The sequence below is a fragment of the Meles meles genome, chromosome 18 (assembly GCF_922984935.1).
Source record: "Meles meles chromosome 18, mMelMel3.1 paternal haplotype, whole genome shotgun sequence".
NCBI classification, from domain to species: Eukaryota; Metazoa; Chordata; class Mammalia; order Carnivora; family Mustelidae; genus Meles; species Meles meles.
The window spans coordinates 49,718,771-49,731,543 of NC_060083.1; the positions used below are offsets into that span (position 1 = coordinate 49,718,771).

Genomic DNA, 12,773 nt, shown 5'->3' on the forward strand with positions numbered 1-12,773 from the left:
CAGGAAGACAAGATCATAAAAAAGGAGGCATGGCAGATTAAATGAGAAACAAGCTCAGTCTTTCACTTCCCTCAATGTAAAGACCCAATAAAGTGGCTAACTTGGATGAATGTCAAATGTTACAGCCCTCGAGGATTTCAGCCTCTATAAAAACAAATGAGTAATATGAGGTTACAGAAGATAGTTCTTGTAATTATGATTACAAGATTCTAATCATTAGATAGAACTTAAAAAAATTTAATGTAGTATGCCTTTATGAAAGACCTACCAGCCAGAACTATTAATAGAAAAGCTTAGAGCTACTTAAACATGAAATCTGGAAAGGAAAAAAAAAAAAAAAGATAAAGCTTGCCTCTTCAATTGATGCATTTGGTGAATGATCCCCATTCAAGCTGTAAACGTAGCCTCTGAGTATAATTCCCTCTCTTCTCCTTGATGCCACTATCCTTTTTAATTTTATTAAAGATGTGTAACTGTTTTTCTCTTTTTCTGGAATAGGTTTCCTCAGAAGCAGCTGAGCAAATGCCCATGTCACCCGAAGTCCAAAGCCAAATTACCTTCTTTTAAAGTCCATTTGATTGAGCCTGTCCTCTTGCTGACAGCATGCAAACTTCCATCCAGAGTTGACACAAACAACAAGGTTTCAGGAAGCGTCACTGTGCTGGGACTTCCAAAAATCTGCAATGAGATGTAGAAGAAACTTAGTGTTCAATAGGATTCTTCATCTTGGGCATACACGACCACACACAGAACCTCCGGGGACACCCCAGAAGTTTTCCTTCTAAAATCCGCCACCTCACAGATGAAGACGTTGAGGTTACAGAGCCCATGTCCAAAGGCACATGTCTAGACAACAGCCAAGTCAGCACTAGAGCCCAGGTCACTTTATGCTATCTAAGCAGCAATCCTTCCTGCAGACAGACAGGCTTATAACCTGATATGACAAAGACAAGGATTTGAGACAACTGGTGAGAAATAATCCACGGGCAGCCTCCACTGAAACGGGAAGAAAGTATGCTCAGCTTTTTAATGGACTTCCTTCTCTTGGTTATACTTCACCTTCTAAAACCTGGTCGTCTTGCAAAGCTCCATGGTAGAGAAGAATGCCAACATACCACATATACCCGCATGCACTTACAGAATTATAAAAAGGCGAAATATTAGGGGAAAATATTTAAAGCAAAATAGGAAAAAATAGCTCTTATTTTATAAAAACTTTATGTAACAAGAAAACAACAAGATTTCAAAAAAGACAGGTTATAAAATGTATGAAAAACATAACCCAAATTATTCTTCACTTATAATCAAAATATAATTTAAATAAAAATGTACCTTTTATGCTTAATGAGTTAAAACACGCACTCTCTTTACAGAAAAGAGCCAAAGGTGGTGAAATTTACTTTCTCATCCATCGTTGGTGGCAATGAAAATTAGAAGTTGGTGCACTCTTTCTGGAAAGCACAAAAGTGCTCAGATTTTTGGTCCTATAATTCCACTTCTACATCCTAAATAGTTTCAGATATGGAAAAAGCTGTGTGCCCAAAGGCGCTCATTGTATCCCATTTACAAACACAAAAACTGGAAAGATCTGAATTTCCAAGATCTTAATGACTGAAATAAATTATGACACATACACTCAATGGAATATTATACAATCATTAAAATAGCACTTCGGAAAATTTACAGCAACGTAGAAAAATGCTTCTATCAGTCTTCACATGAAAAATACAGAATCCAAAATTTAATGTACACTGTGGTGACGATTATACTAGGCAGATTTTTTTGTTCTGCTTATCCTCTAGCTTGGCTAAGAACCATACCTTCCCCCACGCAGTCTCCACGGAAGCAGCTGTGTGTGAACGCACACGCATGTACACACGTGCAATGCACACAGGTACAGGGGATGGCTGGTAAGGTTTCCTCAAGAGGGTCTGGGCCCATTCAGCCATGCCACCTTGTAGTAAGATTTTCTCTTTGTCAGCACACTGTCCCACAAATTATCTGGTTCCTGGGGGTCTTCAATTAAAAATTGGGCCAACACAACTTGCTTATACTGTGAGAGTTTGGATTTGGGCACAAAATTTTTAAAATACAGGAGGAGTATGGCTGGCTTTTAGCACTAAACAAGACTGGGGGTTTACTTGTGCATGGCAGCCTGACCCCAAAACACCTGCCCACTCTTGGTAAGAACCAGGATGGCACTTAGTCCCTTAAGAAGGAAAGCCCCATGGCTGTCTTCAAAACAGCCCAAGATGGCAGGACAAACTCCGGGTCCCTGCACTCCTTCTCCACGGTGGAGACCCGCCGGCAGAGGGGGCAAAGCAGCCGCTACACCGTCCTCCCTCGCCGGCTCCTGGCCTAGAGGGGAAGAGGTTCTACCCTTTCCTTCACGCAGAGCCAGGGCCACTCACCTGGAATGGGAAAACCAAAAGCAACCTTCCCCACTGCCGGCTCAGTCTATCCTCGGTGTGAAGCCTCAACCCAAGGAAGGGGAGTCTGCTTTTTACCTGGCTGGGAAAACAGAAGCCTCAGCAAGGGTGGTGCCTGCCTTAGCAGGGAGTCCGGTGTTTTGGGGATGACATTCTTTTGGCCTACAGGGCATAGACGGTGACAAGCTTCATCTGCACCTGCTCACACCCCAAACGCAAATCGCCCAGAGCACACGGGCTTGCAGAACAGCGGCCCGAGGGCAAGACCACTGGGGCTGTCGCTCAGCGAGACTGAAGGCGATCTCCCACGGAGAAGGTGGAATGGCTCTGCAGCTGATGGGGGACAGCGGGGTCACATCAGGTGGGGCAGTCTAGAGACTGAATAAAAAAAAATCAAAAGGACCTGGGGACCAAGAGGTGACAAGGCCTGCTGAGCCCCCCTCCACCTGTCAAAAGTTCCATCAAGAACAGGCGTTTTATAAGCAGGTCTCGGGATGACACAAGAATTGTGTTGAGCTCTGTGGATCGCTCAACTGGTGAGAAACTAAACTCGGGCGATTTCTGTGAATATTTGCTGGGTTGAGAGAGACAAAGACTGAAATGGGGAAAGAAGCCTGAGAAGAAACACAGCTGACAGAGTGAGTGCCCTGGCTTCTACCCTTCCTCAGGCCAACTTCCCGTCCTTGGGCTCACAGAACCTCATGAGAAATTCCCCCTTTGCTGACATTTCTTGGAACCAGATTTTTGTCCCTCACAACCCAAGACAAACACACACGCCCCTATGAAAAAAAAAATTATACATATGAAGATGAAGGAAATATTACAAAATTATAGGAACACTTTTTTCTCCTGTATTTTCTTAAATGTTCTATAATACAATTGTGTAATCAGCAATGAATTTTTCGTAAATAGAAAGGAGATGGCCCAGTGAGCAGGTGGGAGAGAAGCTCAAATTTAAAGGAACTTGAGCAAGCCTGTAAGTTCCAGATGAAGCGCTTTCCACATTAGGATTCTCAGACAACTCGGCCACCTTTGATTATTAACGTCCACAAGACAGAAACAAAAGTTTAGAAACAAAGAGGTCCCTGGGTAAGACAGTTTGTCCCCAGGAACAGAGGAGTTCTGTCATCGTTATTAAAGCCTACAGTACAATTTTAATGAACTGAATGCCCCCAAATATATCTTATCATAGTATTAATATTCAAATGGGTCAATATTTACTAAAACCTATCAGTGCTGCTTCATTACTAGTGTGGAAACAAAAGCCACCTGCCTTGTCTGAGCATCTTGGAAACCACAGGAAGAGCAATTGTCTATGGTTGGTTGGTGAATCGAAATAAAACACTAATCACATAACTAACAGAGTCCTCTGAAAATCTCAAAAATACCAGGTTTGGCTAGAAGTTGAATTTAGCAACTGAGAGCACTGACGGTTAATCACAGCGTCCACGCTGACATCACAAACCCTGTCACAACAGGTTTCTCTCTTCTTTGGAGGCTGCTGATGGTTTCCAATTAGAACGTTCAGGGAGCCACTGTGAACAGTGTTATTCTCTCACATGGCAAATTAACATGCAACATTTCCGGCTTTTCTCCCCCAGCATTTTTGAGAGCGTGAAAATGCCTGCCTTCGGAGGCAGTTGCTATTACTAAGGTGAATTAAATAAGCTTCCAGATGCCTTCTGGGATACCGAGCACAGCTGAGAACCATTTGTACCTGGACATCTAAAAATGCTGCTTTACGATAATGACCTTGCACGTTAGCTCACCCAGCCATTGTGGCCGCCGGGGCTCCCTTCTCTCTACGATGGAAGAAATGACCGAAGGCCCTACAGTTACACACGCTCATTTCTGGAGAGCCTGAAAACGTAAACAAAACGCTGATTCTGTAGATCGGCTTCAAGCTGACCACCTGGAATCTGACTCATTTTTCCAGCAAGCAGGATATGTACTCCTGGCTTTGATGGCTGCTTCTAAGAAGTTATCACAGTGACACTGTGGAGGGGAGAACGCTGGTGGCAGATAACCAAGTCTAACCTAACCCTAAACACCCATGAGCCAGCTGGTCCTCACCCAGGTCTGACCCCGCTCGGTCTCTCCCAGGAGGGGACCCCGACATAACAATGCTGTGAACAATGAATGAAGCCGGGCAGTTCAGGGCAGATGATGCTGAGCAAAGGGTCGCTAGTACAGCCCACTTATATCCCGTAGGTTTGTTCAGTGACAGTAGAAGCCCTCACGGCAGCCCTACTCGGCCAGGACTTCAACAAGAGCCTTTCTCCTGGGAAAACAAAGGCAGTGCTGGAACTGCATCCTCACGTTCAAGGTTCTGATGGTCAAGCAAAGCTCAGCATCTACGCCACTTCATAAAACACACCCTATTCATTCTGCCTTTCTGCCAAGATGTGGAAGCAACTACCAACAGCTTAGAGATGATTAAAATGAGAATTTCATTCTGATATTCTAAACTCAGCTGTTAGTTGTTCTTGCATTAATTAATTCAACACCTTATATTTCAGGTAAGAAAAAAAATCTTTCCTAAAATGAGTTCTGAAATAACTTGGTTTAGAAAATGTCTTCAGGGGCGCCTGGGTGGCCCAGTTGGCTCAGGGTGTGTCTTTGGCTTAGGTCATGATCCCAGAGTCCTGGGCTGGGGCCCCACGTTGGGCTCCCTGCTTAGCGGGGAGTCTGCTTCTCCCTCTGCCCCCCATCCCACTTGTGCATGTGCACACGCTCTCTCTCAAATAAAATCTGAAAAGAAAAAAAGAAAGAAAAAGTATCTTCAATAAAGAGAATTGGACATCAGAGATTGGATCTGTTGAAGCAGCACAAAAACAGAGGAAACCGCTTCTCCCAAACCTGCCCCACCCCCATTTCTGAACTAGTACTTGGGACTGGTCAGGCAAGGAGGCAGTTCAGCAGTGCCTGGAAAGCAACCAGTAAAGCCCAGGGCTTGGGTTTCATTTTGGGCGCTGTGTCTACCACGGTGGTGGCTACTCCTTTTCACTCACCCTCTGCCCCCCACCAAGGAAGAAGAGCAAGGAAGCACACGCCAGTTCCTCCAAGATTCAGAACATGGGAGAACCCAGTGGTCCCCATCAGGGTTTGCAGAAATGCTGCATTTTCCAAAGAAATACAGTGCTTGCGTTTCAGACACATGTTTCAAGAAACAGGCCATACACACACTGACTACGTAACAACAAGGATCAGAAATAAGTTAATAAAAATAGCACAGACTTTTCATCTCGAAAATGGACATGCACACGTGTCTCCTACCAGCTTTCCAAAGTCATCGAGGCTTGGTAAGTGTGGTACTGCTGGTTCTGTTTACAATACTGGTGATGACCCCCCCCCCAAAAAAGAGGTGTACACACACGTCCAGAAGACCCACCACCGTGAACAAGGGAGCCACATCCTTCTCAGGTGGCGTGCCCATCAATCAAGTCAAGCCCAAGTTCGATCTATATGACAACACTATAGCCGTAGCTTAGTCAGGTAAGCAGAAAGAGTAAAAATAGTTACAATCTTTTCTCTGAATCTTCTCTACTTCCTACCTGCACTCCAGCAGACCTCAGTCTGTACAATAATATTAGAATATAATAATCCGGCTAATAACATCATGATTCTTTTTTTTCTTTTTAGACGTACTACACCAATTTCCAGGATACGCTGTTGAGATAGACCAATAAACTGTTGAGAGGCGGTTTTTTTTTTTTAACTTATTTTTCCTCCATCTTCATTGGATTACTCTTACATTGCATAATCCCAGCTTTAGTTTCTTTATTTCAGGTTAAGAAAATCATTCCTCCAAACTAAAAGTACAATACTTGCGTTACTCGAGCAAGGATACTGGCATGCTGCCAATAAAATATTATTACACAAGATAACACGTACCTCAGTTCCTGGAACCTACAACCTCCCATCTACAACCAGTCCGCCTTATGCAGTGCAATGGCTCCTTGCCAGGCCTCAAACCCACTGGGCACTGGCAACAGAGGCAACGTGAAGGTAAAGTGACTTACGAGTTCATTTTGGTTGGGATAATACATACACATTACGGTCTTACAGGTAAGATGTAAAACAAGTCCCTAAGCGTGGGAAGGATTAGGTAAGGAAAGATTTCCTCGGTGTTTTGTCTTACTACTTAAGGATACATGCGATCTTGAGAACAGTTAAAACTGCATGTCCCCAGATGCAGAACAATGGATTTCGAATGGATTAGAATGTGCTACGGAATCAGAGCTTACAATTATTAATCTTAGCAACAATGCTCAGAGATGAGAAGGGCCTTCTATGTGGGGGATGTACAATGCCAAAGGAGGGAAGAGAGACTGCTTGTGTGGATGGAGTATGGGAGGTGGCCTCTGATGGATAAGAAGGCAGAGGAGAGGGGTAATGGCTAACAGACCGGATTATTCTGCTGGTCATAATTAGCTGAAAGCTACAGGACGGATGACTGATTTTAAGAGAGATCAATGAGACACTTTCTGGTATGCCATAATAAGACATCACCCTTAGGGGCTTTACTCATGCACACGTGCGTGCATACGTATACACACACACACACCAACCTGTGTGGTAATAGGTCAATTCAGCACAAAGTACCTTTTTTTTTTTTTTAAAGATTTTATTTATTTATCTGACGGAGAGAGAGATCACAAGTAGGCAGAGAGGCAGGCAGGCAGGGGGGTGGGCGGGAAGCAAGCTCACTGCTGAGCAGAGAGCCCGAAGCAGGGCTTGATCCCAGGACCCTGAGACCATGACCTGAGCCGAAGGCAGAGGCTTAACCCACTGAGCCACCCAGGCGCCTCCAGCACAAAGTACCTTAAAATAGTATTCTGTAACATGGTCCCGTGGCAGGCACTGAACAATAATCAAGAAAAAGGACATCTGTACCTACAATTCTGTTTGCAGCAATATCATCTACTTCAGACTAAAAACTTCAACAAAGCCTGGCTATTTGCAGTTCTGGTTGCTTTATAAAAGTACCTAATAGAGCCACTGATCACGTCGTAGAAGACCATGCAGATGACTGCCAAAAAACTATCAAGAATTCATCAGAGCAAAAGACTGAAATCAGTGCCCAGTAACTGCCAGCACATGCCCATTACATAAAGATCTCTTACTGACCAAAAAAAAAAAAAAAAAAGTCCACAGGAGTTTAAGCCTCTTATTAATCAGGAAGAGGGGGCTAAACTAGCAGATTCCATATGAAGGTATCATATGGAAAAGCCTGCTCAGAGAGACAGACAAAGATTTTTTATTCGAATCATACTCTGCTCCCCAACCCCCATCTCACTTACATTTCTGATCCAACAGTAAAGTGCTCCTTTCCAAACATGGAGACTTCCATATATAGGCAAGGGTACCAAGTGACACACAAAACTCACTGTGTTTAGTCTCCTGTCTGCTGCCTTGGGATAAAGATGAAGAACAGAATTGAGACATGAGGGATATTAAGAGACTTGCTGGTTTAACTGTGTCTGTTTTAGTGACCTCTGTCTACTGCAAAATCATTCCTCACCCCATTCTACTTTGTTGAGCTGCAGGTAGGTCAGCAATAATCCATCAACTCGATAGTTCCTTCTAACCGGACTACTGGCTGTTATGTTTCCTGATATTAAGTCAATAAAGGTAACCATGACATTTGCTTTGGATGGGAGTCAAGTGTCTGGTTGGGATGCAGAAAAGGGCAAGGCCTAACCGAACAGCTCTGTGTGGTTTCCAAACTGAGCGGCTAAGAGAGCTAAGGCTGCATTTGTGGCAATTCTTGTGTGTGGTGTAATTAACCACCACTCAAGACAGTTACAGTTCTTCAGTTTAGGCTACTCTCCTAATGGTTGTCATAAAAGGTTCCTCCCAAGTCCGCTTGTTCCTGAGCCCAAAGAAAGGTTACTTTTACAACAGGTGAATATATTCCCCCCAAACTGGTTCTGGGGCCCCAGGCCAAGTGCCTGAGTTCCAGGAGCTGGCACTTCTGTTTGTCTTCATGGTCGCTCTGCCGCCCGCTTATACTGACACCACGGGAGGGGGAAATACATTTGGGCACGAAGGGTGCTACGGGAAACCTTGTGGCACACCATGGCCGAGGGAACAAGCCCTCATTGTTTCGGGTGCTATCAAATCCCCATGGCCCCCGAAGCATTTTATGGACATGAAAACTAAAACCCAAAGTTTCACAATCATTTAGTGGCTGGGATTCAGAATACAGGTGTTGCCGCTATTATTTAGTTGCCTTCACCAAAGGGAAACAGCAGCAGTTGGGATCTTGTAAAAACTGAGAGCCCTGTGAGGCTCACTTACCTTAATGGAACAGCATGGGAAACGAACTACACTACGAACACTCAGCCGTCAACCGTCAGCGCAGTGGGGCACTACCAGCCTCACAGAAAGCCTGATTCCATCTACTGGAGTTTGCATACTTAGGTGCAGTTAAACGTATTGTGAAGAAGTCCCCCTTCAAAAACTCCAAGAGGGGGCGGGGGCAGGACTCCATTAGATACCAAATTTTTCACTCCTAATAACTGATTTCAAACTGTCAATTTCATGCTTTACATTGGCTAGAGATTTCTTTTGCGGGAGGGGAACAATGGGGGCCAAGCAAAAAGTGGGTAAGTGCTCTAGTGGAATAAAAATGATCTACAAACAACTATATTTATGACCTAATTGCCACCTAAGATTGCCAGATGTTGCCAAGCTTTATAATAGAAGTTAAACACTATGAAACGCCACTTCTAGTTGAGAGAGATAACTGGCCAGTCTGCCCTCCCCCAGACAGAATCCCCACTGTTGCAACAAGTACATTTGAGGAATACAACTTCCCTACCAGCCCAGTGAGCCACACCCTGTTCTTCTCTCCGATTAGCCTGACAGGCATTGAAGCCCATATGGCTCCGTATGACACAGATCAAACAGCAGGGACTATTTCCGGCTTCTGGGACAGGCCATTTTAGAGATGAAAAAGAGAGAGGAATTTAAGGCCTGGAGAAGTGAAGTGACTTGCCCAAGGCACCAGAGACGCTTAACCATAGACGTAGGACTGGAACCAAGGCCTCCGCCTCTCCGTCTGGGCCTTGGCTCACTATACCGCACTATAATTTCACTACTTTAAAATCACGGCTCTCTGACAACCATAAGCCTAAATTACTTCAGGCCTGGAGCTCCCCTTTGAATTCGGCTGGGGCAGAGGAAGATCAGCAAGCATCCTGCTCTGATAGAGGGGGCAGGAGCTCTTGGAGGAGACCAAAATGTAATTTGTGGATTCTACACAGACACCCAATATACCAAACGGCACTGCAAATTATACGGGGTGGGTGGGGTCTTTAGAAAATGTTCTGGATAAAAATTCCTGAGATTCCACTGTAGATCTAAGTGGATGAGGATAACACCAGAAAAAGTTAAAGGCCACAGGCTCGGCCACCATAAAAAAATTCCTGCAATACACATTTATCCAACCCACTTCCAATGGTTTAAAAAGAAAAAAAAAAAAGCTCTTTGAATGTGACGATGATGATGATGATGATACAGTAGCCACTGCCAAATCCTTTGATGAAGCGACTCATTCTTTTAATGCCAGTGCCAAGGAAACACACATTACCGATCAGCATGGGACAACTCCTTTGAACAGCGAGAACCATTTTAATGACCAAACATACACTGACGGGCTTCAGGCAGTAAGCCGTGACTGCTGCACTTAGCAGGAACAAGAGGCTCACAGAAAAGGGAAGGAAATGCAGATCTGAAATATTGACTTTTTCATGTGGAAAAAAAAAAAAATCCGATGCCACCAGATTTCCGTAATTTTAGCCCAGGTCTCTATGTTCCAGGCTCCTCTGAGAGCCAAATGTATACAACCCCATGCAATTCTCACACGTGTGGACAGAGCTAGGAAGGCAAAGGAGACTGCTTGGAAAACTGTTGGCACAACCAAGTCGACAGAGTTGTGGTTCGAAAGCCCAGGGCTGAGAAACCAGAGCAAAGCAAGGGGACTGGCCCAATGGAACAGGGCTGCTTTCTCCAGTTTATGGAGTGGTGGGCAGAGAACAGAAGCAGGAGAGCATTGCCGACAGGGAGTTACCAGGCCTTTGGGGTCAAGGTAGAAAACCTTCCCGACACTAAGGAGAACAAAACTCCCTCCTGAGAAAGTAAATATGACCGTCTGGCATGGGAATGGGAGGGCAGAGCCGCTCGGCTGCCATCAGGCTCTGTTTTCCCAGAGGCCTCTCCTCCCAAAGTCATCATGCTGGTCAGGCTTCTGCCTCGTCGGGAAGTCATCCAATCTTACTGCTAATTTCTTGGGTCAATAAAGTGGCTCATGAGGGCATCCGCATTGTGGGACAAGGTGGTGAAGCTCCCAAATCTGTTCTTTCTTTTGAAAACTGAGGAACAGCAAGATCTCTTTAAATGCTAAGAAAGCAAAATAAATGTTAAGAATGTTAAAGACAAAAGTTATGTAAACACTAGGGAAGATCGCTGTATTAAAGAAAGTGGTGGTGGCCAAAGATGCCATCGGAAAGTAAACACATGCAAAAACCTGACTATCCACTCTGTCTCAAAGCTCAATGCTCCGCATTTACCCTCATGGGCAGACAACGAGTAGACACGAGCTGGTGCTGACAATCTGAAATACGTTTGGCTGGTGGTGTTTAAGCAGGGGGGAGAATATAACTGCTGAAGAGACTTTCACCAAACTGTACATTTCAAGTTCAGGGACTGTATTTGAATTACCTGGAAACTCACTCATGTAGTACCCTCCATTCCCTGATGATGCTTGAGAATTCAACTTCCATTTGTTCCTCTTCAATGTAGTGCCTGGCAGTGTGGCTGTTAGAAGGGCAGATTCCGGAGCCAGATCGTCCCCAGGCAGTTCTCTGTGCCTCGGTTTTCTCACCCGGAAATGGGGACGGTAATAATACCTACTTCAAAGGGCTGTTGGGAGGTCCAGCATACCCCAAGTTCTTAGAACAGGGTCTAAGATGCAGCGAGCACCGAGTGAGGGCCCGTTATTATTATGACAGCTAATCAAGAACTACGTAAGGCAACAGCATCTAATCACAACAGATCTATGCCTGCCCTGGTGGACTTTATAGTCTAATAAGAGGCCACAGCAGTCAAATAATCACACAAACCGAATGACAAGCTGCAGGGAGTGCTGTGAAAAGGGCACACGGGGAACCATGAGAGCCCAGCAGAAGCTGCTCTAGTCTCATGATGGGGGTGCACGGGATTACAGTGATGAAGATCTTCCTAAAGGAGTGATATTTGAACTAAGATCTATAGGAAGGGGGGGAAGGAAGGGAAGAATAGCCTGGGCAGAGGAAACGGCCTATGCAAAGGTCCTGAGACTAAAGATAATTTACGGTGCTTGAAGACCTATTGGCCCATGCTGCCGAAGAAAGCAGCGTCGGGGGATGGGCCAAGGTGGGGCTGGGGCAGCAGAGAGAAGCTCAAGGGCACATTCATGCACAGTGAGCCACAAATCCAGAACCTTCTTCATGTGCTTGTTTGTTACCCTTGCAGCTTACAGAAAGAATAGGAAGGTGTGCTATTCCGATTGGTGTAAAGCTCATCTAGAAGGGAAAACAACCCTCCCCTAAGGTGAAATATTTGATACACCAAACGCAGACAATCTGTGTTCACACCCCAGGTCAGTCTTCTCCCTCGTTTTAACTTAAACTGATGTTTGACTAGTGCTTCTTAGCTGGTTTAGAGCCAAGTATGAGCAGAATACACCCAAACTTCAAGGGCAGGTTTAGTAAATCACTTGTGGTGAAATATGGCTACAGAACACACCCCAGCACAAGGGCTCTTGCTTTCCCAGACCCCTCACCCGAGGGACCTCTGGCCACCCCTCTGAAGCTCTCTCTTTAAACTTCAGGGGTGCTCCATCCCCCCAGTACCGTGGTCAGTGCCAGGGCCATTCATGTCCTGCAGGCAGAAATCTCGAGGGTACTAACCTTATAAAATACGGTAAGTCACCGGATCACAGTCCCACATTACTCAAGAAGGTTGGCACGGATATGAAGGATTTATCAATCTCTTCCAGGCACTCCCTGTTTCACACCTCTTCCTGTTGGCTGACTCTTCCATGGCCGATCTACTAGTTCACTCATTTCAACCCCACCCCCAGTCTTTTATCCTACAGAGACACAGAAGAGGGGGTCCCGTCATTCATAAGGCACTGGAGATCCAAGGTCTATAAACTCCTGCCTTCAAGGAGTTTACCATCTGGCAGAGCAGTAGTACAATAATCCAAGGGAAACGATGGCAGGTTCCACATCCATGTCTGGAGCAATTCCCTAAGATTCTGAACCCACACTTCCCTGTTCAGGCCTTCTTCTCACT

The 12,773-nt window shown here is 45.1% G+C and overlaps 1 protein-coding gene across 4 annotated transcripts in view; it reads right to left on the reverse strand.

The window, feature by feature from the left end:
- The window catches only part of ERN1 (endoplasmic reticulum to nucleus signaling 1), a 76,820-nt gene that overhangs the window by 51,825 nt on the left and 12,222 nt on the right, over positions 1–12,773 (reverse strand). For all 4 annotated transcript variants that reach the window (XR_006815869.1, XR_006815868.1, XM_045984115.1 and 1 more), the window contains exon 2: positions 558–678. Coding sequence is in view for 2 of the 4 variants with exons in the window: in XM_045984115.1 (XP_045840071.1) it covers positions 558–678 (121 nt within the window). In the remaining 2 variants the exon portion in view is untranslated. The remainder of the gene's footprint in view (positions 1–557; positions 679–12,773) is intronic.